This window comes from Hydra vulgaris, chromosome 12, assembly GCF_038396675.1.
Source record: "Hydra vulgaris chromosome 12, alternate assembly HydraT2T_AEP".
Classification (NCBI taxonomy): domain Eukaryota; kingdom Metazoa; phylum Cnidaria; class Hydrozoa; order Anthoathecata; family Hydridae; genus Hydra; species Hydra vulgaris.
In genome coordinates this window covers 53,762,869-53,790,083 of record NC_088931.1, presented here as the reverse complement: position 1 = coordinate 53,790,083, position 27,215 = coordinate 53,762,869, and the positions used below count along the sequence as shown (strand labels likewise).

The 27,215-nt window shown below is 27.6% G+C and overlaps 1 protein-coding gene across 3 annotated transcripts in view; it reads right to left on the bottom strand.

Moving 5' to 3' along the window:
* LOC100205085 (otoferlin) overlaps positions 1-27,215 on the bottom strand; it is a 182,930-nt gene that overhangs the window by 90,707 nt on the left and 65,008 nt on the right. Inside the window, exons 8-11 of one of the 3 annotated variants that reach the window (XM_065813708.1) lie at positions 7,905-8,257; positions 5,414-5,657; positions 4,530-5,326; positions 283-1,116 (exon numbers count right to left, since the gene is read on the bottom strand). In XM_065813708.1, coding sequence (XP_065669780.1) covers positions 283-1,116; positions 4,530-5,326; positions 5,414-5,657; positions 7,905-8,257 — 2,228 coding nt within the window. The remainder of the gene's footprint in view (positions 1-282; positions 1,117-4,529; positions 5,327-5,413; positions 5,658-7,904; positions 8,258-27,215) is intronic. The other 2 variants (XM_065813709.1, XM_065813710.1) reach the window with 2 other exon arrangements.

Below are 27,215 nucleotides of genomic sequence, written 5' to 3'. Positions count from 1 at the left end.
CAACACTAATTCGATTTTGAAATAATACTTTATTTCAAAATCGAATTAGTGTCGCAAAAGTAAAATTTACCGGAAAATTTTGAAAATTTACCGCCTGGTAAATTTTTAAGTTTTTTTTCATTTTTTTTCTTCTGAAAAATATTTTTTTTGAGGAAAATTACCCTCTTCAATTTTAAATTTAGAGGTAAATTTAGCAGTAAATTTTACAGGTAAATTTTGAATCAAATTTTACCAAAAAATTTACATCACTACTTTGAATGATACAAAAATAAAGTAACTTACTGGAAATAATTCAAATGAAGCAAGTATATCCCCAACAGACTGTTTACCTAGATATAGAGGTATCAGCTGTAATTTAGCAGGTACATAATCATTGGTTATAAGTCTTGGAGAAGCAATAGCTTGTCCAATGAACTCTTCGCCATTTGAATCCTTATCAAATAGTGTAATTAAAACAACAGGTAAGGACATATTTGAGTTAGTTCCATACAATGTCACTTTATCAAAAACAAAACTTTGATCCCACAATGGCATGCGAGTTTTTGGAACAGCCCATGTTTCTTCCATGTTATTTCCAAACATAACTCTTGCAAAAGGATCCGACAAGCCATTTTCATCAGATCCAAAAACAGTTCGACCTTGAAAAATATGAGCATGAAGAATGTATTTTTGATCACTTTTATATTCTAAATGTCGAGGATATGGAGTGCTTCGATCTATTGGCAGTTCAAAACTGTCATCTGATGGCAAGTAATTTACAGGTTTGTTAGTGGAACAACCTAACCATATGCGAATTTCAATTTTACCTTGAATAAATCTTTGGTTGCGTTCTTGTTTATCAAATTTATAAAATTGCAAGAACAATGACTGCAATTTTCCAGAATATGGCGCACAAAAAAATAAATCTTGTGAGTTCAATACACTTTCTGCTTTCACTCTTGTGTAGGCAATTCTCTTTTTATCTGCAATCATCCATATAAAAATATCTGGAAAACTTTGCTGAGGATCATTAACAATTGTTCCTAGCTGCATTTTAATAATTTTGAGAACTTCTATTTTTTGAGCAATTGTTGCTTCTTGAACTCTAAGGTCACCAAACAGTTTTTTCAATTGTTCCTATAAAAAAATTATAATATATTACATATAATAGTAAAAAAGATAATAATATTTATGAGAATTTCAAAAAAACTTACTAAAAAGTTATAGAAATGATAAAAAATAAGCAAGTTTTTATTGGTTTTAAGAAAGTCCGTTACATAACAATAATAAAAGTCAGTTAATTATAAGCTACAAATACTATTGATAACATTAACAAAATAGTTATACAATAAAATATATAAATAAAATTATATAATAAAATATAAAATATGTGTTGAAGTGTTTGCTAACTATTAATTAACATAAATAAATTAAAGAAGATAAATTAAAAAAAATTTTTTTTTTTTTAATTTTTTTAAATTTTTATTATAACTTTGCCTCACTTATGCGTAAAAAACTAAAGTTTTTTATATACCTAAATAAATTTAATTAACATCAATTAGGAATGATACAGATAAAAAATAAGATTTTCTCAAATCCTAATATCTTTTATACTAGTTATATATTTATTACTAAACAGTTTGCTTAATATCTGTTATTTTATATTACATTATTGTATTAAAATTTATAACAAAATGAACTAAATAACAATAAAAACTAGAATAATTATAATGTTTAGATTCATATGAATATATTTCTTTAAGTAAGTGCATTTATTAAATATATTATTTTTCATTTAATTATGATATTATATAATAATAGTTATATAATATAGTTATAAATACATTTTTAAAGCTTTTTAATAAATTGTTTTGTATAAAAAACAACTTTTGTTATAATATACTAATGCATAGCTTTATGTTAAAAGGTGTTCAGTTATAAGAAAGTAGTTTTTAAAAACTATTAAAAGAATTATATGCATATGTATATACATATATACATATATACATATAAATATATATATATATATATATAATATATATATATATATATATATATATATATATATATATATATATATATATATATATATATATATATATATATATATGTACATAGTACCCAGCTAGCATACTTACGTTGGGCCAACGTATGTATAAAATTGGGAACGTCAGCTGCTTATGACGCAAATACAAAGTTGATCCAATGTTAGTTTTTTCATATTTATATTAACATTAGTAAGCGACCAGGGCTAGGTTTGATAACACATAGCCATGACCAGGGCCAGGTTTATGATCAGGGCTGCATTAATATTGATAGATCATATAAAAATGTTATCTTTAATTAAAATTTATGATATGAATTTTATTTAAAAACAATATTTCATAGGATCTATCAATTTTAATGCAGCCCCGGCCGGATTTATGACCGGGGTTGCATTTATATTGATAGATCCTATAAAAGTATTGTTTTTAATTATAACTTATATCATAAATTTCAATTAAAAATAACATTTTTATAGGATCTATCAATATTAATGCAGCACTGATCATAAACTCATCCCCAGTTACGGCTATGTGTTATCAAACTTGGCCCCGGCCATAGCCCCGGTCGTTTACTATCCAACATATGTAAAAACATGGTTGCTTTTTCAATCTAAACATTGATTCAATGCATAGGGATCAACGTTGATCCAATGTATATGGATCAATATTAACAAAATATGTATAACCCCACATTGATCCAATGTGATATAGATTAAAGTTGATTTAATGTTTATAATCCAACATAAATGAATTATATATATTTGATCAACATTGATCCATATACATTGGAATAATGTTGGATTATATACAGTGGATCAACGTTGTGTTTGAGAAAAGGCAGATATAAAAATATATATTTGTATAGTTTATAAGAATTTTTTTTTATTCAAATATTTCAGTTGATTATGGAAATATATTTTGCTAATATATTTTTCTCTTTCTTATATAACGAAATATTAGGCCACAAGCAAAACAAACATAAATTATGCCTCTTTAATCAGAGGCAGTCTCATTAGTTATATGTATAAACAAATGTTATTAGCAATGTTTATTATGTTTATACTAATACATTAATTAGGTGACCTAATTAATAGTATGGATCGCACATTCTTACGTCTATTGCATTATCTGCCTGCTTTATCTATACTATCTTTCTAACTCGACTTCTTCTGACTTTCACTTTAACTCCTTTGTTTTTCTCAAAATCACTTACTCTTGGTCTGTAAAGCAGGTTATGATGCTATTTAGTGAGCTGAACTTGTCTTTGCGGGTTTTGGTAATGTGACATATGTATGGAAACACTCCAGAAGAGGATAAGCCACAATACCATCAGCAGTATTGAATGTCTCTATATGGCAATTAGCCAGAGGAGAATAAACCAAACTACCAGCAATGTTGATTCAATGTTGAATGATGTTTCGTAAATTATGTAAAGCTTTATATGAACTTGATATTGAACATAAATTGGACATCTTAACATCTAGTGCAATATCTGTCTGCTTTCTCTATGCTAACTTTCTAACTCGACTTCTTCTGAATTTCACTTTACAATCTTTTGTTCTTCTTAAATTCATATACTCTTGGTCTACAAAACAAGTTATAACGCCCTTTAGAGAGCTGAACTTGTCTTTGCAGGCCTTGGTATGTGGCCTCTATATGGCAATTAGCTGGAGGAGGATAAACCACAATACCAACTATGTTGATTCATTAAAATGGATGATATTTAAATGCATAAGTACATATAAACAATTATATATGCATTTAAATATATAATATTTAATGTGTATAAATATATATTAAAATATAAAACAAATGAATTTAACTCAAATAAAAATTAAATATAACATTGTGCAAATATAAAATATAACATTGAATCAACTTAAAACACAATGTTGTGCCAATGTAAAGTACAATGTTGAATCAATGTAAAATATTACGCAATACCGACTTAAAATACAACATTGGGCCTACGTTATTTTTTGGTTGTCAGAAACGTTGCATTTGTAACCAAAATGATATAAAAACAATGTTGGTGGTCAATGTTTGGCCAACACATTCCACAACATTGCTTTAACATTTTATCAACTTATGTGTGCTAGCTGGGTATGAACAAAATAAAATGATTAGACATAAAGAACACCAAAGTGCTACTTTATCCAATTTTTGTAATTTAAAGACCAAACCGCATTTATTCTGTTATTAATTAATTTAAATTTTTCAGTAGAAATACTTCAAAGAATCAAAATTGTGTAAAATTTCCATTTTGATGAAACAAAATACTATAGTATGTAACTGAAACTGTAACTGGTAACTTGACTTAAGATAAATCAGCTATAACTCTAAGTGCAACCTGAAAACTTATATATTAAAATTAAATTAGACAGAATAAAAATGAAAATAAATTTTGAAGTAACTGTCACAACTTTATTTTGCAGTTGTTTTTAAATGCAATATTATTCTGCTTTTCATCCGATTGAAAAAAAAATTGCTTATATCTAAACTTACCAGAGTCTGCATTCTTCTTTTGGCCAAAAATTCATCTGATTTATTTAAAGTGTTGCTGTTTAACAATGCTTGATAATAAAGTAAAACATCATGAACTTGTTTTGAGAAAGTGACAAAGGCCTGAGTAATAGCTGCTGTTGATACATTAACTGCTGTTGTAGCGGTTTTGTCTACAATAGATAAACAATTGTCAATTTTGTTGTATATCTTTTTAAGTACAATTATTAGATGTAAGCGAAATGAATCATCTGCTTTATTAAATTCAAGAAAGACATTAGGCTTTGATGTTCCAAAATCTAAAAAACATGAATTCTTTGATGATGCCAATGTTGCTTTTACAGGTTCAGTGAATGGCCATCTATCTTCGATTGGTTCTAAACCAAGGTTATAACTGTTTTTAGATCCATCATTATTTCCAATGGTTATTTTTGTATTAATAGAACTTTGATTGAGATCGTGTATGCCACATGAGCCAATGCTAACCTCAAAGCATATTTCTTTTCCTTTGTGTTTTTCTTCTAACATAGATGCTTCATAAAAAGTAGCAAATAATAAAAAATTTTCTCGTTTCAGCTTTTCTTCTACATAACTCTCTACATTTTTACAGATTTTCATATCACTCGAATTTAAGTTTTCAAGTCGATTTGATTGAATTTCAATAAGGACTCGACCTCGATAAGAATTCCCTTTAGAAAATCCTTGGTTCATGTATTCGTGCCTTTCAAAGTCTGTTGTTGATCCATAGAGATTGATCCAACATGGTCCAAAGGTTGGAGGGTACACAACATCTAAAGTAACTTCAATATTGTACATATTATGTATTTAATTACTTAGAAAAAAAGTTTAAACATTAAAAAAATATTAAAATCCGTTAGGTATTTTACCTATACCATAATCAGCATATATCCAATCAATATCTTCCCCATAATATGAAATATCAGACAAATCAATAAAATGTGTGGCTAGAACCTCATCCGACTCCAGACCACCTTGTTTACAATTTAATGAAATTTTTATTCGCTTGTACATTGGAGGAAAGTAATCTCGAAATTCAATAACTTGGTTAAACACAGGGTCCACTGACTTTTTAACATGTTTAGTTGATTCTGATTCGCCACCAAAATCAATCTAATAAAATTTTGAATATATAATGAAGATCATAAAACAAAATACAGAACATACAACTTAATATCTAATACAGATATATATGCGACATACATTATGTAAGAAAAATATATACAGTGATAATCAATAGTAGAACAAAAAAATTTAAAAAGTGGTAAGTTGTAATTATTTTAATTTTTTATAAAATCATTTTGATTTTACAAAAACAACATATATTATTCATAAAAAATCATATATGACATTATATGCAATTATTTATACAAAAGCATATATGATATTGTAAGCAATGGTTACAATATCATATAAATAATGACCTAATAATTATCTTCGTATTACACTCAGCAATATTTTCATAGTTTCACATACAATTTGTGCATATAAATAAATTCACAAAGTATTGCATTTTTTATTTGTTTATCACAGGAATTATTAGGAATAAATAAATGAGCAAATATTATTTTAAAAGAAAATAATTGTTAACTTATTTCATAAAACATATAAGTTAGAAATATTTTGAAAAAACATGGAAAATAGCTCCATCAAAAGTAAACAATAATTTTTGTTTTGTATTAAAAAAAATGTGTAATATCCCTTTTTACATTAATTAATTCAAAAATTTGGTTTTTCTTACTTTTCATGAGATTTTCAAACAAATCTTTAAAATACCATTCCATGCTTGTTAGATAAAAGTTCTTGTATCATATTATACTATCAAGAATTTCCATAGATAATTTGTGCCAATACTCTCCATAAATTTTCAATAGGGCTTAAGTTAAAGGTGATGGCCAATCTAAAACATGTATATATTTTTTTCATGGAACCACTGTTTTACACTTCGTGTTGTGTGAATCGCCACACTTATTGAAAAATTCAATTCTCAGAAGGTAGACCTACACTAAACTTAATTAAAACATCTTTTAGAAGATTTTCAAAATTATTATGTTGTAATAAAACATATTGGAATTTTACCATGGTGACAACCTGCAGCCCATGCTATAACTGTCCATCTTCTGGAGTTATATCTCATGACAATTACTATCCTTTTTTTGTCAAATCATGCCAAAAGTACTTGAAACCATTAGGCTAATCTAAGTATAACTTTTTTTGTTAGAAAAAACAACATTTTCTCACTCTGCATTCCATGTCATGTGATTTTTGGCAAACTTAAATCTTGCACATTTTTTTTTTTTTAATGGTGGTTATAGGATCATTTTTTTTCCACTGGAATCTGTCTTGATTTTGACAAATTTTGTTGGACATATCTTGTGGTCACAGGTAATTCAGTCCTTATTTATCTTGCTATTTGTACAACGGATGGTGCCAAATGCAAAATGGAAGAATGTTGCCTTCTGGTTATTTTTTATTTTCATCCTTAGGGTAATATTTGTTGTAATTTTAACCTAAGTTGTAAAATTATTTACTGCATGATGAGACCTTTTGATTTTCTTTGCAATTTGTCGATTAGACAAACCCATATCTTTTTAAGCAACAATTTTTGCTTTTTCTTCCTCATTTACCACCCTTCCAACTGGAAGTGTAATAGTTACATAAAAAATGTTAACTAAAAATACACAAGACATCCATATAGAACAAATAAATCAAAATCAAGTCAAAACTTCAATCAATTCTCATTAAGTTCCATCAAAACTGATGGAACTATGGAAATTTTGCCAGTATATGTACCAATTTTAAAAATATTCTCAAAAATTTAGTTTCAATTGTTTCAGAAACACATAAAATTGTTATAAACACATTTGTTTGCAATAGGTCTAATAAAATATTTGTTAGGTATTTCAATGTATAAAAACTCATTGAGTTTTTTAAATTTTTTAATAAGATTAAAATACCTAACAAATAGCCCAAAACACTTTTTGTCAAGTCATTGAGATTTTTCTTCAAGTTCAAGATAATATCTTTATAATAAAAATATAAATGAAAATGTATAATGCAATAAAACACTTGTTTACTAGATTAGCTTTTATTTTATTCTACTAGTTTAAGAAAGGGCATCAAAAAGGGTGTAAGAAAGGGTGTAAAGGTAATTAGTCTTTAGTAAGCATAATGTAATTTACTAATTTAACAACTAATTTTTAGATTTTGCTTCGATAAAAAAAATGTTTTTTAAGTTGATTTATCATTTTTGACTCACAAAAACATAACTGTTAGAAACATAATTATATTAAATGTATCCAGGTTCATAACATACAAATTCAAAATTATTTAAAAACACAAAATCAAAATATAAGACACCTTGATAAAAGGATGAGAAATATTAACTTTTTCTTTAGCAGTAATTATTGAATGTTTTGCTGCAGCAACTGATTCAGCTTTATACACAGTAATGCTGTAACTATAAACATCTCGAGGTGCAATATAGCCGATTGGTAATAAAAGATTACTTTCTAAGTCAATTTCATCATTTAATGCAAGCTGAACAGGTTCTTCAGTCTGATATATTGAAATACTAACTAGAATGTATCCTTTAATCTCTTCAGAATTGACTTCCTGAAGAACAGCCCATTTCTTTTGAATACAATGGTTTGTTTCATTGTAAACAGTCCATAGATCAAACTTTGCAGAACCAATTTTTTCTTTTTTAAAATCTAAAAAACCAAGTGTATATATATATATACATACACTTATATATATATATATATATATATATATATATATATATATATATATATATATATATATATATATATATATATATATATATATATATATATATATATATATATATACATACATATATATATATATATATATATATATATATATATATATATATATATATATATATATATATATATATATATATATATATATATATATATATATATATATATATATATATATATATATATATATACATACATACATACATACATACATTCTTCCCTTCTGCAAATTTTTGAAAAACTTACACAAAATACACAAAATACACAAAATATCTACATATAAAAATACAGTAAACAAAAGAAATATTTGTTAAATGACAAACTTAAAAAATTTATGTCAGTAATGTAAAATACTGGTTCAAACATGAATTTAATGTTTCTCTGTTAATTAATTTAAAATGATAAGACTTTTACTTGCATGTATGATTTACATGAAAATAACTTAATTTTATTTATTTTTAGATTTATTTAACTTGATTTATTTTTATATAAACATAAATTTTATTAATATAAATCAATAATTTTATAGTGTAATTACATTTTAATATTGTTCTTTTGAAATAATATTTTTTGTCCTAACTTTCGTAAGCAGCAGTGTATTTATATATATATATATATATATATATATATATATATATATATATATATATATATATATATATATATATATATATACATATATATATATATATATATATATATATATATACATATATATATATATATATATATATATATATACATATATATATATATATATATATATATATATATATATATATACATATATATATATATATATACATATATATATATATATATATATACATATATATATATATATATATATATATATATATATATATATATATATATATATATATATATATATATATATATATATATATATATATATATATATATATATATATATATATATATATATATATATATATATATATATATATATATATTTATATATATATATGTATGTTGCTTCTCTTTCTCTTTTCTACAAATACTATAATGGGCACTGCTCTAAAGAGTTAGCGTCTATTGTGCTATCTACAAAAATTCATTCTCGTGTTACTCGTCATTCAATTAAGTCTCATCCTTTTTCTGTGACTGTTCCTAAGTGCTCCAAAAACGCTTATTCGTTTAATTTTTTTCCCAACATCAACTCTTTGGAATTCGCTTCCTTTATCTTGCTTTCCTGATTCATATAATTTGCAATCTTTTAAGTCGTCTGTCAATCGTTATCTTGCTCTACAATCTTCATCTCTTCTCTTTCATTAACTTCCAACTTTATTTAGTGGCTGCTTGCAGCCTTGTTGGAAGCGAAGATGTTTAAAAAAAAAAAAAAAAAGTAACTAAACAAATTCTTTTGTAATTTATAATTGAAAAAAAAAATTATATAATTTGATAAAAATTTTTTTTGGATTTCTCATTGAAATTTTACAATGACGTCATGTACTAAAACTCTTTATAATTAAACGCGCTTGAATAAATTATAAAGTCTGTAGATTGTGGTGTATATTTTAAAAACTTAAAGAAACTGGCTAACATAAAGATGGCAAGCTTTAGGTAAAACAACAAAGTTAGTTTTTTTTGGTATATGTTTATTATTTTGTTTTACTCTAAAAAAAATTCAGCCCAAACTTTTTTTATCATTCTCTTTAATATGATAACAGCTTGTCTCGGCACAAAGAGGTCCCTTTAAACACTTTTTTGTAAGTAATAACCTACAAAAGAGTAATGAAATAAAAATACCAGTCTGGTCACCTTGCCATGTGACTGACTTATATTTTCTTCAGTTCCCCTTAGCAAAAATGAGTCATCTCGTACCGTCAGTCAACCACGGCATTACATTATAGACTTAATTATACACTTTTTGAGGTACCTTCTTTGTTGGTAGCCATTCATTTTGGTCTAATGTGGTTTTTTTTCACAATTTTTAAGTGAAATAGCAAGATAAACAAATTTTAGCTTATACTTTGCTTTATCACTTTATTAGTGCTTGAGATTATCAGGTGTTCAAGTCATTTAAATGATATGAACTATTATCAAATCATTGTAAGTTGCCTAATGTAAGAAAGAGCTCTCATCACCCAAATAAAAAGATTAAAATTTTGATAAAATTTTTTTTATTTTTGTAATAACAGCCAATATTTCTGTTCAGTCTTTTTGTTTGTGTATAACATAAAATTAGCTTTTTTATATTTTTTAATATTCTCAAAATGATTTTGTGGCTACAATTAAATTTTGTGAACTTTATTTATTCTTTATTGAACTTTATGATTGAAGATTATGATTGAAATATTATGAAAAATTATATGATTGAAATTAAAGTCCTTGTCTTAAGAGCTTTTCAACACTTTTTTTTTTGTCTCTCAAGTGATTTTTCTGATTTTCAAAGATCGGATATCCCTATAAATAGTTGACATTAAGCAACATTATAACTTATTTAAGTAATAACAATAACTTGATTTAACCAGTATTAAGAAAACCATTTATTTTCACAAGGTATATGGAATCTTCTGTGGGATTCAAATTGGACAACGCAACTAAAAAATGCAAAGAATTCTGTGCTAACTACCTTGGATCCTGGAATGGAGGAGTATTTAAGTAAGTTTATAAATACATAATAACTAATAGTTGTTTAATATACTACATAAAAATGAAAGTGTCTGAAAAAGTCTGAAAATTTGTTTTAGCATAAGCGTTTATTCTGGAATTGATTTTGAATTTTGATTAAATTCTCAAATAAAAAATGAGAAAAAAAATATTTGTTTAGATGTTTGAAAAAAAAATTTCTAGCGATGTTTTGTTCAGAATATTTTATACGAAAAAAAGCAATAAACATTTTTTTTCAAATTTCTCTTCATGAAGATAAAAGTTTTGAAATTTTATACTTAAAGCAATAAATATGTTATTTTAAATTTCTCTTCAGGAAGATAAATGTTTTGACATTTTATTTCAAAAAGCAAAAAATATTTTATTTCAAATTTCTCTTTGTCAAGATAATGTCTTTACATTTTATACTAAAAAGCTATAAATATTTTATTTTAAATTTCTCTTCACTAAAATACATGTTTTGACATTTTGCAAGAGTTAATATTATTATTTTTTTTAATATTTGCAATTGAGAAATTTTCCTTTTTTTAAGAAATTATTTTTACAGTTAAAAAATATAGATTAAGAATAACTAAATAAAAAATTATTTCAGTGCATGATAAAATGTTTAATTTAATTAATGGTGATGAGAATTCTATTGATAGTTAAATAACTGTGCTAACTGTAACTAAGTCATGATGATGAATCATCATCATCATGACATGGTTATGTGATTATTTGTGATGTGAGCTCATTCCCTTGAAATAGTTGATGAAGCTGTATCTCAAGTGATACATGTTCCACAACAGTTAATTCAACTAATAACAAAGAAAGAATTCAAATAACAAAATTGATTTGTGTATTGAAAACTGATGTTGATTTGCACGCTGTATCACTTATGTGTGTATGATAATAAGCATTATAAATGTACATTAGAGTTATGACATTTTTTGAATCTGTTGTGGCCATACTTCTATAACCTGAGAAATGTTGAGTAATTGATAAAAAACTGGTTTAATGGTAGTCTAGTTGCAAAAATATCCATCCCCCCCCCTCCCTTGATAATAACGTGATTTTTCATAGATTACATAAGGACACATAAAGCTTATTTCCAACCCATTTATGAACAGCCACAGAAATAAATAAAACTAATTGTAAATTGTATTTAGTATTTATAAACTACATATCATTGAAGTGGATCAATAAAAGTAATTATTTTCAGCAAGTTAATTTTAATGCTTCACAGGTCATTCTTTCCAATAAATTTCACATTTGTATATTCCCATTTTTTTGAATTTTGAAGGAGATCTTCCATCAATTTAATGCCTCGTTCAGCAATGATGTTTGCTCTTGGAATATGAACTACACTATCTTCTTAGCTCCAATGTTTCATAAAGCACTTTAAAGCAGCTGTACACTTAATTTCAGTCAATGCATCAAGCATATAGTCATATAATTTATCATCAAATAATTGTTTGCTGAACCAAAGTTTTTTCCATTGATTTGCAATAAAAGGTGCTGCACTTTCAAGTTCACACCTCCATGTTGGTATAAGAAAATAGGCAAGAAGAACATATGATGATCTAGAGCTCCATCTAGCACTGTGCAATAGAGGGAGCTTGTGCCACTTAATTTTTGTTAATTTTTTATGATTCTTAAAGTAACTAAAAGCTTTACATAACTCATAAAGGAATTTGAAGTCATCTTGCCATTCCAAGTTTATGTAATGATTAGGTTCAGCTTCATACGTATAATATTTTTGAAGATTTTCATAATTTTCGGTTAAGTACTTCAGAAATTTATAATCAAAACCAGGACTTGTTGATTTACAATTTACAAAATGATCCAAAACGTGTTTTCAAAGGAGATCCAGTATATGATGCTGACATCCTAAATATTGTGGTTTAGTAAAGCCTTTGGTTTCCATTTCATTTTGTATTTTTACAACTATACTATTTAATCTTCCTGTGTTTACTGCTGTTGTGTCACATTAAATCATTGAAATACATTTCCTTGCATCAAAATCATTTAGCAATTTTTTAAAAGCTTCAAAAATATCATTGGATTTTCAACTTTCTCATTTAACAATTCCTAACTTAATTTTCCTTTTCTATTTTGAAGTATCACAACTTGGTATTCAGTCTTGTTTATTTTCTTTCCATCAAAATGTAGGCAAAATTGTTCTTCTTATACCATTTTAGCAACAATTTTTTTCATGCTTTCCCCTTGCCTTATAGTTGATCTCCATATTCCTGTCTGACTTGGAGTTTCTATTTCAATACCTTTTTCATATAACTTTTTACAGATTCTAGCTGATTTATTTGTACTTAAAGATTCAGTTATCACAAGATTAGATGCTAAATTTGTTCTATTATATTCTCTCTTTCTTGATTTTTTTAATTCCACTGGTTCATAATTGTCTTGTGAATCTAAATCTTCTGATGCAGTTGAACTGCTAACTGGACAATTATTTGCTTTGCTTGTAGAAGTTATATCTTTTGCATTACAAACTCTGACTTTTGAAGGATGTAATGACACATGTGTGTTAGTACTGTGACCAACTTCTCCTGAACTTAATAATTGTATGTTATAAAATTTTTTATCTTCTAGACTAAGCCATATGCCCTTAATATTGGTGATATCAAAAAGATCTCCAAAAACAGAGCATTCTTCCTTTTTGCCAGGCTTTTTAAGATACTTGTCATGTTTTTCTATAACCTTTTCAATTTTTTTTCCAACTGATTTTTTAGAAATACTTGGAAAGTTGAGTTTGTTCCATAATTTACTTATTTCGACAGCAATTAACTTTACTCTTTCTTTTCTGCTTTTTTCAATTGATGCCAGGTAGTTGTAGCGTCCAATAATAAAAGTTTTTTTTTAGCATTCTATTAAATGAATCCAATGATTTTAAATAATTGGTAGACCAATTCTTGATGTTATATGTTTTTCAAATGAAACTAAATTTTTTGTCCATACTCTTGAATATTTGTCAACAACAGTTTTGCTATATTTATTTGACATATTAGAAAAATCTAAAATGCATGGATAATAGATTTTAGTAATGTTCTATGTTTTAATATTATTTTAATAAAAATACTTTTCTTTAAAAATTTAATGTATAAATATAAAATTAATTAAAAAAGACATTGAAATGGGTAAAGACAAAAGAAATGAGTAAAACATAAAACACATTAGTATTAACTATTTTCTGTATTTGTGTAATATTTCAGTTCAGACCAACATATTACACAAGCTCATAAAATAGTTTTTACTTAAATGTGTTTTATGCTTTATAACGAATTTAAAAAATCAAATACTTCCATAATAGTCATAAAAACAACAATATTTTTATAGCATAACTTAATTGTGGGTGGGTGGGGGACATTTTTTAACTATATTCAATATTACTATGAAATTTTAATATTAACTATCAATTTCTCAGGTTTTAAAAACTACAGCCAATTAAAACTGTGACAAAAGTTAAAAAAATCATAACTCTAATGTACATACATGTGTGTATGATAATAAGTGTCATACATGTACATACATGTGCGTATGATAATAAGTGTCATGCATGTACATACGTGTGCGTATGATAATAAGTGTCATGTGTGTACATACATGTGCGTATGATAAGTGTTATAAATGTGTGTATGATAATAAGTATTTTTTTTGCAAAATGTTTTAGATGATATAAATTTTTGAGTTCCAAAATCATGTTTTTATAAATACTTACATTTAAGATATTTCAGCAACTAAAAAACATTATTTTTGCGATTATTTCTTATATTGAAGATATAATAAAAATTTAAAGCTTTAAATTTACTGTCCACTGGGCAATTTTTAATTTTTTGGAGGTTTTGATTCTTAATCTATATTTATTAATATTGAAATTTCTTTTGATATAATTATAAAAATGAAATTTATAATAATATTAAAACACCTTTTAAACATTTAATTTTTGTTGCTCTTCGTTGTACAATTTTATTGTCTTTTTTATAATAATGGTTCTAAATTGGTGAAACAAATTTCTAATGGGGATGAAATAATGAAGAATACATAGTTTTGCCATTTTAAATCATATAAGATATTTTTAGCATAGTGTAATTATTTTTATTGTCTGTTAGTTGAATCATATAATAATTATAGTGTGGATTTTTTTTTCCTATATGCTTAATTTTACATTTTTCTTTGTTGAAGTGTAATAACCATTTTTTACTCCATTTACTAAAGTTTCAAAAATCATCCAGCATAACACAGTTATTGTGTATTTGAAATCACTGTAATAATTTTTTTATTGTTGACGTTTACAACAGTTTTTTATTTCTTTTAATATATCATCGATATAACAAACAGCAGTTTCCCTAACATTGAGGCTTGTCGCACTCCACTTGTTACCTCTTATTCTTAATTATTAGTCCCAAGAAGAACTCTTTGAGTTCTATATAGATTTAATCAATGAACAACTGGAGGTCAGGTGCATTGACACTTCATATAAATCTTTGATAACTTAACCTGTAGTTTTTGTAATTTATGGTATAAATTACAAAAATATTTTTATTTTTAGGTATAAAAATTGAAATTTATAAAATTAAAGGACATAAAACTAATACCTGCTTGGGAAATTCTCTTTGTTTATATTTTCTTTTTCGTAAATAGACATTCTCATTATATCATTTTTTTTTTGTAGTTGTAAATTGAAATTTTTCACAATCCTGCTTGCTTCCTGTGGAATTGAAATAGTTATATGAATAGTTATATAAAAGTTTTATATTTTGTATTAACAAAATAACTCTTCCTAACAAAATTATTTAAAAACTAATAATTGTAATATATAGATGAAATACCTGAAGAGAATTTAGTTTTGATTTGTGGAAACTTAAGCCAATTTTTCTCAGCATTTTAGTGCAGCCAATGCTTTGGTACCTGGAGGCCAATAAACAGTTTTATTACAAATTCGATTAGATGGAATTACACCTTCTTCTCCTTGTAAATCTTCATTCCAAACAGCTCCTTTTCACGTTGATTTTGAAATTATTATATGAACTATTAAAAAAAAGGAAGAAACCATAATATAAGTGTACTACCAGGCCTAGTTAAACTAGCTAAATCTTGACCTTTTCTTACCATGATACTTGCTAAACAATAATATTAGTAGACATTATTAGCAAAGAAAAGTTTTTCTTTATTTTATAAATTTATTATATTTTAATTTCATTTTTATGAATATATTTATTATTCTATTAATCTGCATAGTTCTGAATATAGTATGTTTAAATAACTCAAGGCATCAAAGGAAAATAATGAAAGAACCCAAGGTTGCTAAAACATAATTAACTACATACGAATAATATGGAATATTGAAAAAAAATAGATAATATTCATTACTAATATACAAAATATAATATAAAGTTTATTATAAATTATCACACAACAATAACTTAGTTTGATTAAAAATATAAAAGCAACAAAAATTAAAAAAGAAAACATCTCAATAAATAAAAAATTATCATTCAAACAATTTTAAAGACCAAATAATAACTTGTAACTTATTTTTTACACATCTTATAAACATTAATATTAATACCAATTTTTAATACCATATTATTAGTATTTTTGTTTTTACTAAAAATAAAAATATTATATCAGCTAACCTTTTTCTTATTTTACTTAAAAGATCAACACAATCCTAAGTTTTTTCATAACTGAAATTTTTTTTTTGTTAATGTTGAATTAATACTGAAAACAAAATAATATTAGACAACAAGAAAATATTTCTTTATTAAAATATATGTATATATTTATAACAATGAATCTAATTTCCTTTCTTTTCCGCTACCTTTTCAAAATGGAGCGTATTTTGAGAAATTAGACAAAAAGCCATCAAGAAAAGTTTTAGTCGCTTCATCGTATTCAATAGAAGAAGCTGTAAATAAAAATAAAAAAGTTTTATATATCTTATAAAGGTATACATTTCATAGCATCATTTAGTCTGGTAAACTTCTGTTAGTATAACAAGGAAAAAATAATCAGTCCTGATCTGAATAACAAGTTAACACCAAGAATAGCATCTGCTCGTGAAAATTGCCTAACCTCGCTCATAATGCATTATAATCATATTAATGAAAATAAAACTGTAGACATTTAACATTAATTGCCCTTAAATCATTGAAATTATACTATCAAATAAAAAGCCATTGTTCTAATATACACAGTAATAAATTTTTATAAGTTTTGAAATAAAGCTGTGGACATAAAATTAAAAAAAGTTCTAAAACTAAATGATAAAACTATTTAATAAAATAGTTATTAAAACTCACTCCTGATGATTGTGTTTTTTTCGTTATCTAATATTTTGTTCACTTCAAAAACGACAAAATAAAACTTATTTGGCTTATAAATTCACTATTAAAATTAGGCTTTCTCACTGTGTTTTGGGATTTCTTATATCAGTAAGAAAATATAACACTCTCTTTTGAAACTATATAATTTAAAATAGTTTCACAAAACAACTTTTGTTGAACATTTTTACAAACCTAATACAATTAAACAAAAATTCACTAAAAAATAATTAATAACATACTGCCTTCAGCAATTGAGAATTTATCAACGTTATCTAATTTTGGTACTCTGTTTCCTTTTTTCTTATCCTCACTGAAAGATAAAAGAACTTTGCTTCAGGCTCCAAAATCAGTTACTGTAGAAAGCAAGTGTGTACTTGTCAATACTGTTATTTTGGTCTTGAGACTGGTATACCAAAAAGCTGCTTCAGCAGATAGCATAAGGCTTCTGCTATCAGTATAGCTAACAGCTTGTTTACTTATTCACGTGAACAGCAGTGCTCTACTGCCATTTCGCCAGTTTATGATTTAAAGAAACATCGTTTTTTTCAATTTCTTCTGAGAAAAACACAGTATCATTGTCACTTTGAGACAAATAATCATAAAGAAATTCTTCACTTTCACAAACGCTTTCCGAATTTTTGTCTTCTTCTACTTAACTAATATTTTGTGTAAATTTTGAATTGTCATTATAGTTTTTGACTTTCTCTTCTTCACTACTAGAAGATGATTCGGCCAGAGCTAGAACATTAAAGTGGCATTTTCGCCAGTTTCTTAAATAAGCAATTAATTTCTTTTGTCATAAGAACAAGTCGAAATTTGAATAATAAATAAACGTTTTTGAAAATTTAAAATTCAAAATTTCACACATTAACACTTTTGTTTACACACATAAAAACGTTTTGCACATTATACTAAAATATTGCTTTATTACTTTTTCGCTTTAACTACTTTTACTTTAAACGCCAATTCAACGGACGGTTTTTTTAATAATTAAGTACTGTAAAATGGGGTGAATAGAAACAGTGGGGTGAATAGAAACAAAACTTTAATTTTATATATATAGTAATTTATTTCCTACATAACTATGGTCAAATAGTGGCAACTATTTTTTTTTTAAGTTTGAACACTTTAGGCTAAAAGGGAAATAATGGTTTGTTTGGGTGGCAGCACTGGTTCCTATTTGTTTGCCTTCTTGAATGTTGCACTTGATTCATGTTGTTTTTTCATCTACTTTGAACTTTCCAGGTAAGTCAGAATGTATACTGTTCATAGAAGTAAATTGTTGTTCAAAACATAGATTAGCTATCCATATGAAAGATTAAGGCTTACTTAGGCTTTTAACTATCCATATAAAAGATTAAGGCTTGCTTTAACTTTAACAATATTATTTCAGAAATTATTCAAATTGATTACGTTAGATTTTTAGAATTCGTGGGGTGAATAGAAACACATACTTTTTAGTGTTTCTATTCACCCCACAAAAAAAATTTAATACTAAATCACACTTATTCAATATAAAATACATATTATGTGTTAAATACTTATATACTTAACTGAGACAGCTGTTTTATTTCAGAACCCTGTAAAATGCCAAGGAAGTCCAAACACGTGGTTGGAGGTGGCTACAAAAAGCACGATCCAAAAACAATTGAAAAAGCAATTTTTGACATACATAATGGATTAAGCCTTCGAAAGTCTGCTGAAGAACATGGTTTGCATTATAGTGTTCTTTATAGACACTTGAAAAGAGGTCCAAATTTGAAGAAACATGGTGGTCAGACAGCATTATCTCTTGAAGAAGAACAGCTATTTGTTGATAGGCTTAAGATATGTGGCGAATCGGGTTATCCCATTGACACTACAACTCTACGACTCCTAGTAAAAGACTTTTTAGACCGGAGAGGGAAAGAAGTTAAGAGGTTTAAAGATAACCTCCCCGGCCGTGACTTTGTGGAATCATTTATAAAACATCATAAGGAACAACTGGCCGTGAGAATGTGTCAGAATATTAAACGCTCCAGGGCTGGTGTAACACCAGAAACAATTAACAACTATTTTGATGAACTGACAAATGAATTAAAGGATGTGCCTTTATCTAATATCGTAAACGATCTCATCGTAGTATCGAAGATACTACGATGAGACGAATCTAAGTGATGAACCTGGTAAGCGAAAGGTCATTATACGTAGAGGGATAAAATATCCAGAAAGAGTAATAAACTCATCAAAGTTAACTACGTTTGTGATGTTTGCAGCCGCTGCTGATGGGACTATTTTACCACCTTACGTTGTGTATAAGGCTATGCACTTGTACCAAAGCTGGACAGAAGGTGGGCCAAAAAACGCCAGGTACAATCGAACAAAGTCTGGCTGGTTCGATTCCTTTTGCTTTGAAAATTGGGTACTGACAGTTGCTCTTCCGTACCTGAAAAACAAAACGGGTCGAAAAATTCTGATTGGGGACAATTTGTCTTCCCACTTATTAATAGAATCTGTGAAGTTGTGTAAAGACAATGATATCAGTTTTATTTTTCTCCCAGCTAACTCCACCCATCTCACACAACCTCTAGATGTAGCCTTTTTTCGCCCATTGAAATCAACATGGCGGCAGATTCTCAAAGAGTGGAAAAAGGGCCCAGGAAGAGCAGAAGCAACTGTTCCTAAGGACAAATTTCCCGTGCTATTGAAAAAGTTGTGTGATTCATTGAAGGAAGAAAATGTGATCAGCGGTTTTAAGAAGTGCGGTATAGCGCCTCTAAACACGAACAAAGTGCTGTCTATGCTTTAAAAAATCATTGATGATGAGGAAAATCAGAATCCAGACACATTCAAAAGCACACTGAAGCTGTTGACAGGAGTTTCCAAGAGCTCCTTTAGAGTCTGCGTCACGGTCAGACTCCTAAGATAAGGCAAAAAAGGACCAAAGTAAATGTGAAACCTGGCAAAAGTATTGGTGTTGAGGACTTCGTCAAGGACGATGAGATTCCCCAAACTTCACTTTCTACTGGCCAAAACCCAGGCACCTCAGGTACTAAACAGGTTCAGCCAAAGAAAAGCCGAAAGCGTGTGGAGATATCATCAGAAGATGAAGGACTATTTCAATTTGTTTTCTTACCGTAGGGCACATTTTATGTAACTTCTTTTGTTTATGTACTCAAATAAATCGTTATGTTGAGAAATAAATTTATTTGTATTCATTTATTGACCAAAAATACATATTTGTCTGTTTCAATTCACCCTAAATTTGTTTCAATAGAAAAACACATGAAATTAAAGTACTGTTTCTTTTCACCCCCATCTGCGGGGTGAATAGAAACACCATGTTTTTATTTGTTTTCATTAAAATTAAATATGATAAAAAAATGGAAATACCATAAAAAAAATAGGTCTAACAGAGACCCGTATTTGGGGAAAAAATGGTGTGCCTAAAACAACTACAAAAATGCAAAATTTTAAACCAAAGTTGATAATTGTTTCTATTCACCCCGTTTTACAGTAACTTATTTTAAGTTTTTTTGTCAACGTTGATTTATCGTTGAAACAACGTCAAATAAACAACGTTTAAATCGTAACGTTGTTTTAACGTTGAGACATAGTTGAACAACGTTGAAATAACGCTTCAACCAAATTTCAACGTTGAAGCAACATAGAGATGCCGGGTTTATATACTTAAAACATTAGATATGTTGATATTTATTCATCTATAAAATAAGAAAACTTAAAATTAGCTGATCCTAATATGTTGGGTGCAATTGTAAATGGTACGAACTTAACTGTACATAACAACTTGTCTAATTTCATAAACCATCTTTGATAAAGGTGGAATATGCAAAAGCTCTAACATTCGTTTTGAAGAGAATAACAAACACTGGTTACAAAATGAACCGATATCGGTTCAATTGAATAATGTAATTGATAAGAATATTCGTTTAACTGCTTTCATTGATAAATATAACTCTGCTCTTATTCAATTGTGGTGTCCAGACCCAAGGTGAATTATGATTCTTCAAGTAATAAAACAAAGAAAAGAAGATTGGCACCATTAGTTGCATCTTTTTCATCTTCCTTACTATTGTTTGCATCAGATTGTGCTTTGCACCAAGATGGTAAAGAAAAAGAAGCTAAAGCTGCTTAACAATTATCAAAATATATGAGTTTTTGAATAAAAAATAAATTTAGACCAAAATTTTTATATTATTATATACAAAAAAAGGTTTAAGCTTTAGGTTCTTTTTTATATAGATTATTTATTGGTTTCCTGAAATAATAAAAAGAGCCCTAGAACTGCATAAAAACACTAAAATTAGTAATATAATATGTGCTTAATTTTCTAAATGCAAAAAATAATTTTCAATCAGAATGCCACATTAATATTAGTCTTGTTTATAACTTTGATATTTTAAGAAATTTAACATGTTATCTAAATCGTGATATAATCGTGAATACCGTTGTCCAGGTATCACAACCAAGCTGATAAAAATTCTTAGTACCTTTACATTTGTAGTGTAATAATAATGTATGTTGTAATTATGGGAGTAATAGGATAAAGTTATTACTTTAGACCAGTTTATCTTTATTATGGTTAATAAAATATGTGATTGCTAAGTAATTTAGGTATCCATAGCAACCCAAAATTAAAACTAATTGCACCATTGATACCGCAACCTCAAATAAGCAAACAGTGTAGTCTTTTTTGTATGAGGAGTTATTCGTTTTGTCCAGTAAGAAGTAAATTCTGGCTCACTGTGAAATGCATTAAAAATATATGACTTTTTGTGTATTTTTTAAAACTTAAATATTAAAATAGAAATCCTTACCTTGATGATACTTTTTATTAAATACCGTTTTCTTTTGTTTAAAATAACAATCTTTCAAAATATGCGATTGAAATTAGTATTCTCTAAGGTGGTGCAACAGTGTATTTTCATTTTGCAGTATCTGCATTTTTTAAACTTTTGTAAAATTAAATATGTTGTAAAAGTTTTATTTATACAAATATATATATATATATATATATACATACATACATACATATATATATATATATATATATATATATATATATATATATATATATATATATATATATATATAGATATATATATATATATATATATATATATATATATATATATACAGTATTGGACAAAACATTTGCAACCATCATCGAACAATGCTAAAAAGTGTTCCTAATTTTACATGTCTTAAAAACGAAACGAACTATACTACAACAGCAAACTGTTCAGGAGTCTGGAGTCATAGCATGCCATGACATGAGCAATCAGCTGACAGGTAACAGCACACAGGCAGAATTTCGTTGACAAGTGCCATTTTGCAGCAGACAAAACAAGTGCAACTTTTTTGGTTTGTTTCATTTTCTTAAGTCTGGCTAGTGTCAACGTCACGGAAATTTTTTTAATAATTAAAGGAAGTATCTAGAAGTTTCCAGAAGCATGCAGAAGCTTCCAGAAGTTTCCAGAAAAAGCATTTAGAAGCATCCAGTAGCATCCAGAAATATCCAGAATTATTCAGAAGCATCTAGACGCATCCAGAAACTTCCAGAAGCATCGAGAAAAAGCATCTAGAATCTTCCTGAGCAGGTTCACAAAAGTTCATTTTACTTTATAAGAGACATGTAAATCGACATGTAATTCAGTCAGTATGTGGAAGTTAATCAGTCAGTATTATCAAGACAGTTTATCGAACTGAGTTTTATCAAAGTGTTTTATCAAAGAACATCAATACAAGAAGTGAAATACAACAAGTGTTTCATTACATCAATACAGTCCACATCCAACCATGACCTTGTGTTCCACAGAGCGTTATTGTATCATCACAAGGTAAATGTAACATGGTAAGCCTTGAGAAGCGTGATTATTTATTTTTATTATTTTTATGACTTCAAGTGCAAAAATGGCTCCCGACAGTCTTGGATTGGAACTAGGAAAGAAAATTATTGGCGATTACGTAAGTGGAATGTCACAAAAAAGTATTTGTGATAAATATCGCGTGAAAAAATGGACCGTATAAAGACTATGTTCCAAATATTGTTGTACGGGGAAGTTGTTGTACAAAGGTGGAAGACCGCGTTCCACCACTTCTAGAGAGGATTCTATGATCGTCAGATCCGTCAAGAAGGATCCCTGGGTATCGTCAGTCGAGATACAATTAGAGCAAAATAAAAGCAATTAGAGCTGCCTATATCGGACTGAACAATCAGACGACGTGCTGTTGAAGCCGGACTGTTTTCTTGACGCCCTGCAAAGAAACCGCTGATTTCTCTAAAAAACCAGAAGAAAAGACACCTGTTTGCTCTATCTCTTATTGACTGATATGTAGAAATGGCGAACTGTCCTGTTCAGTTATGAACTGAAGTACAACATCATTGGGAGCGATGGCATTTGCCGTGTACGTCGACCGGCCGGAAAACGCCTCGATTTACGTTACTGCCATAAGACCGTGATGTATGGTTGAGGCATTGTTATGGTCTGGGGGTGCTTTTCTGCTAATGGTCTAGATCCAATACATGGAAACGATGGAATAATGGACAGTTTTATGTATAAAAATATCCTGAAAGATGTTATGTTACCTCATGCTGAATGGAATATGCCAATAAAATGGGTTTTTCAGCAAGACATCGATCCGAAACACACTGCAAAAGTAGTCAAGCAGTGGTTACAAGACAACCACCTACCGGTGATGGATTGGCCGCCTCAATCTCCGGATCTCAACCCTATCGAGAACCTGTGGGAGATCGTCAACCGCAGAATTAATCGTGAAGGTGTTATAATAATAAGGATCAACTGTTTGAACAAATCCAAAAGGCCTGGGCAGCGATTCCACAAAGTTTCAGTGATCACTTGATCGAATCTATGCCTCGAAGATGCAATGCTGTGATCGACAATAAAGGATTCGCCAAGAAATATTGTTAGCGAACTACAGCTTGGTTAACATTTTGTCAAGTTGCACTTGTTTTGTCCAGAAGGAAATAAACTGTTTAAATACTTTTGTTTAATTTATTAATTTTTGTGTACAAATAATGAACTTTGTGATGAATAAAACTTGAAGAACTTTGTCTCTAAACACTTACTTAGTTATTTCTCTAAATTGAAAAAATGCAGCACTTTTATATAAAGAAACTAAACTAGCATTATTTGGTTGCACTCGTTTTGTTCGATACTGTATGTATATATATATATATATATATATATATATATATATATATATATATATATATATATATGTGTAATCAAAATAAGTAACGTTTTTCTTTTTTTAGAAATAAGGGAGTTTTAATTTGTCCATTAGACAATAGCATTCTGGATTCTAGTAAAGTAACTATTTTTATCTTAGTTTGTTAGTTTTAATTTTTTAAATCAGTTTATTTAAATTTTTGTAATTATAAAAAAAATCCTTATTTTTGTTTTTCAAAAAATATGTCTGTTACTAACAATTGATAAAATGTTTTCTCATAGATATTTCCCGATACAGCTATTGAAAGAGCTATATTGCAATTAAAAGTTAAATGTAATAATTTTTTCTATGGTTGTGAATGGACCGGAGAACTAAAAATACTTAATGTATGTTAATTAAATTTTGTTCAAAACTATTTGATGCAACAATTTTACTATATCTCGGTGTTATAAAGCCTATAAACATTCTTCATTAATGTTTTTTTTAGTATGAATATTATTACTATTTGAAGAGCATTTTGTTCAAAGTGTTAAAGCGGTCATTTCACTGTTTTGGAAAAAAAATTATAATCTAATCGTTTGGCAAAATATAATTTTAAAAATTAATAGATTTTTAACCGTAAACAAAGGCGATGAAGTGTTTTTTTATTCATACTGACATAGTTAGAGTACTTTCTTAGTCAAGAATCCGAACCTTTGAAAATCACAATTTTGGAAACAATACCTTAGCTGCACTTTCAAAACTCACTTTTTACTTATAAATGAAATTAAAAAATATAAGTATTATCATAACAGTTTAACTGAGGCAGACCAAAGTTTTTGATTTACAATGTTATTCTACTTGAGGACAATTTTGACAAGTTTTTTAACTCATATGCAATAAAATATAGAGGAATAAATGATTCTATTTATAACAGTTTAGCTAATTATTTAAAGTTAATGTAACTTATTAACTAATTATAATGTAATCTAATAAGTAGGTTATTAGTTAGTAGTTAAGTTAATGTAATCTAATAAGATTTTATTGCATATTAAAAAGTTATTGTTTAAATGTTTTAAAGTGATTGTTCTTTTAGATAACTTTGTAGAGATAAAAAAAATGCAAATTGTCTGTGTTTACAAAACAAGGTTATTTCAAAAATTATTGTTATTTTTTTTTGTATAATTTCGAACACGAACAGAATTTGTGTACTGGTTGGAACACTTTGAGCCGTAATAGCCTGAGAGAAGTAAGGAAGAGTTAACTAGTAAGATTAAGTATTAGTATCAGATTACGAAAATTTGGACAGATGTCTAGTAAAAAACTAAAGCTTATGTAGAAGAAGTAGAGACACATATTCATTTCTATTTTACAACTGTCTACAACTGTCTAAGTATAGTCTTTTGTATTATATAGGTTCGGGTATAATTGAATATTTTGCGTTAGAAAAGTCTAACCAGTTGAAATTTGTCGTTTTATTCAAGAATCGCTCCTCTTGACATCACGATCTTGGGTTAAAGAATCTAGCCAACTTGAATTTGTCGTTTATTTGAGACTTCTCCCTGGTAACCTTGCCTAAAAATCATGTTTTTTACTTTTAGTACCATGATTCTGGGTTAAGAAATCTACCTTATTGGAATTTGTTGTTTTGTTTATAGTTATTCTTCTGCAATCTTGCCCGAAAGAGTTAACTTTTGACAATGTGATTTTGTGTTAAAAAGTCTAACCAGTAGAAATATGTCGTTTCATTCAAGAATCGCCCCTCTTGACATCACGATCTTGGGTTAATGAGTCTACCCTCTGGAATTTGTTGTTTTGTGTAAGACTTCTCGTTGATAATTTGTCGTTTTATTCAAGAATCGTCACTCTTGACATCATGATCTTGGGTTAAGAAAATTTTTTTTTTATCTGACTTCTCCTTGGTAACCTTGCCTAAAAATTACTATTTTTATCTTTAACACCATGAGCTTGGGTTAAGAAATCTAGCCAGATGGAATTTGTCGTTTTATTCAAGAATCGCCCCTCTTGACATCATGATCTTGGGTTAAGGAATCTAGCCAATTAAGATTTGTCGTTTTGTTCACAATTATTCTATTGTGATCTAGCCTGAGAAATTTTATTTCTGACATTGTGATTTTGCGTTAAAAAGTCTTATCTTGGGTTGAGGAATCTAGCCCAATGGAATTTGTCGTTTTATTTAGGACTTCTCCCTGGTAACCTTGCCTAAAAAATATCAATTTTATTTTTAACACCATGATTCTGGGTTAAGAAATCTATGTAATTGGAATTTATCGTTTTGTTTATAGTTATTCCATTCTGACCTAGCCTTAAAAATTTCACTTTTGACATTGTGATTTTGTGTTAAAAAGTCTAACCAGTAGAAATTTGTCGCTTTATTCAAGAATTGCCCCTCTTGACATCATAATCTTGAGTTAAGGAATTTAGCCAACTGGAATTTGTCGTTTTATTTAAAACTTCTCCTTTGTGACCTTGCCTCAAAATTATTATTTTTACTTTCAACACCATGAATCTGGGTTAAGAAGTCTACCCATTTAGAATTTGTCGTTTTGTTTATAGTTATTCTATTGTGTTCTAGCCTGAAAGATTTAACTTTAGTCATTGTGAATTTTGTGTTAAAAAAGTCTAACCAGTAGAAATTTGTTGCTTTATTCAAGCGCCAACCCTTTTGACATCATTATCCTGGGTCTAGAAATCTAGCCTAGTGAACCACAGACATCGTTTTTATAGTA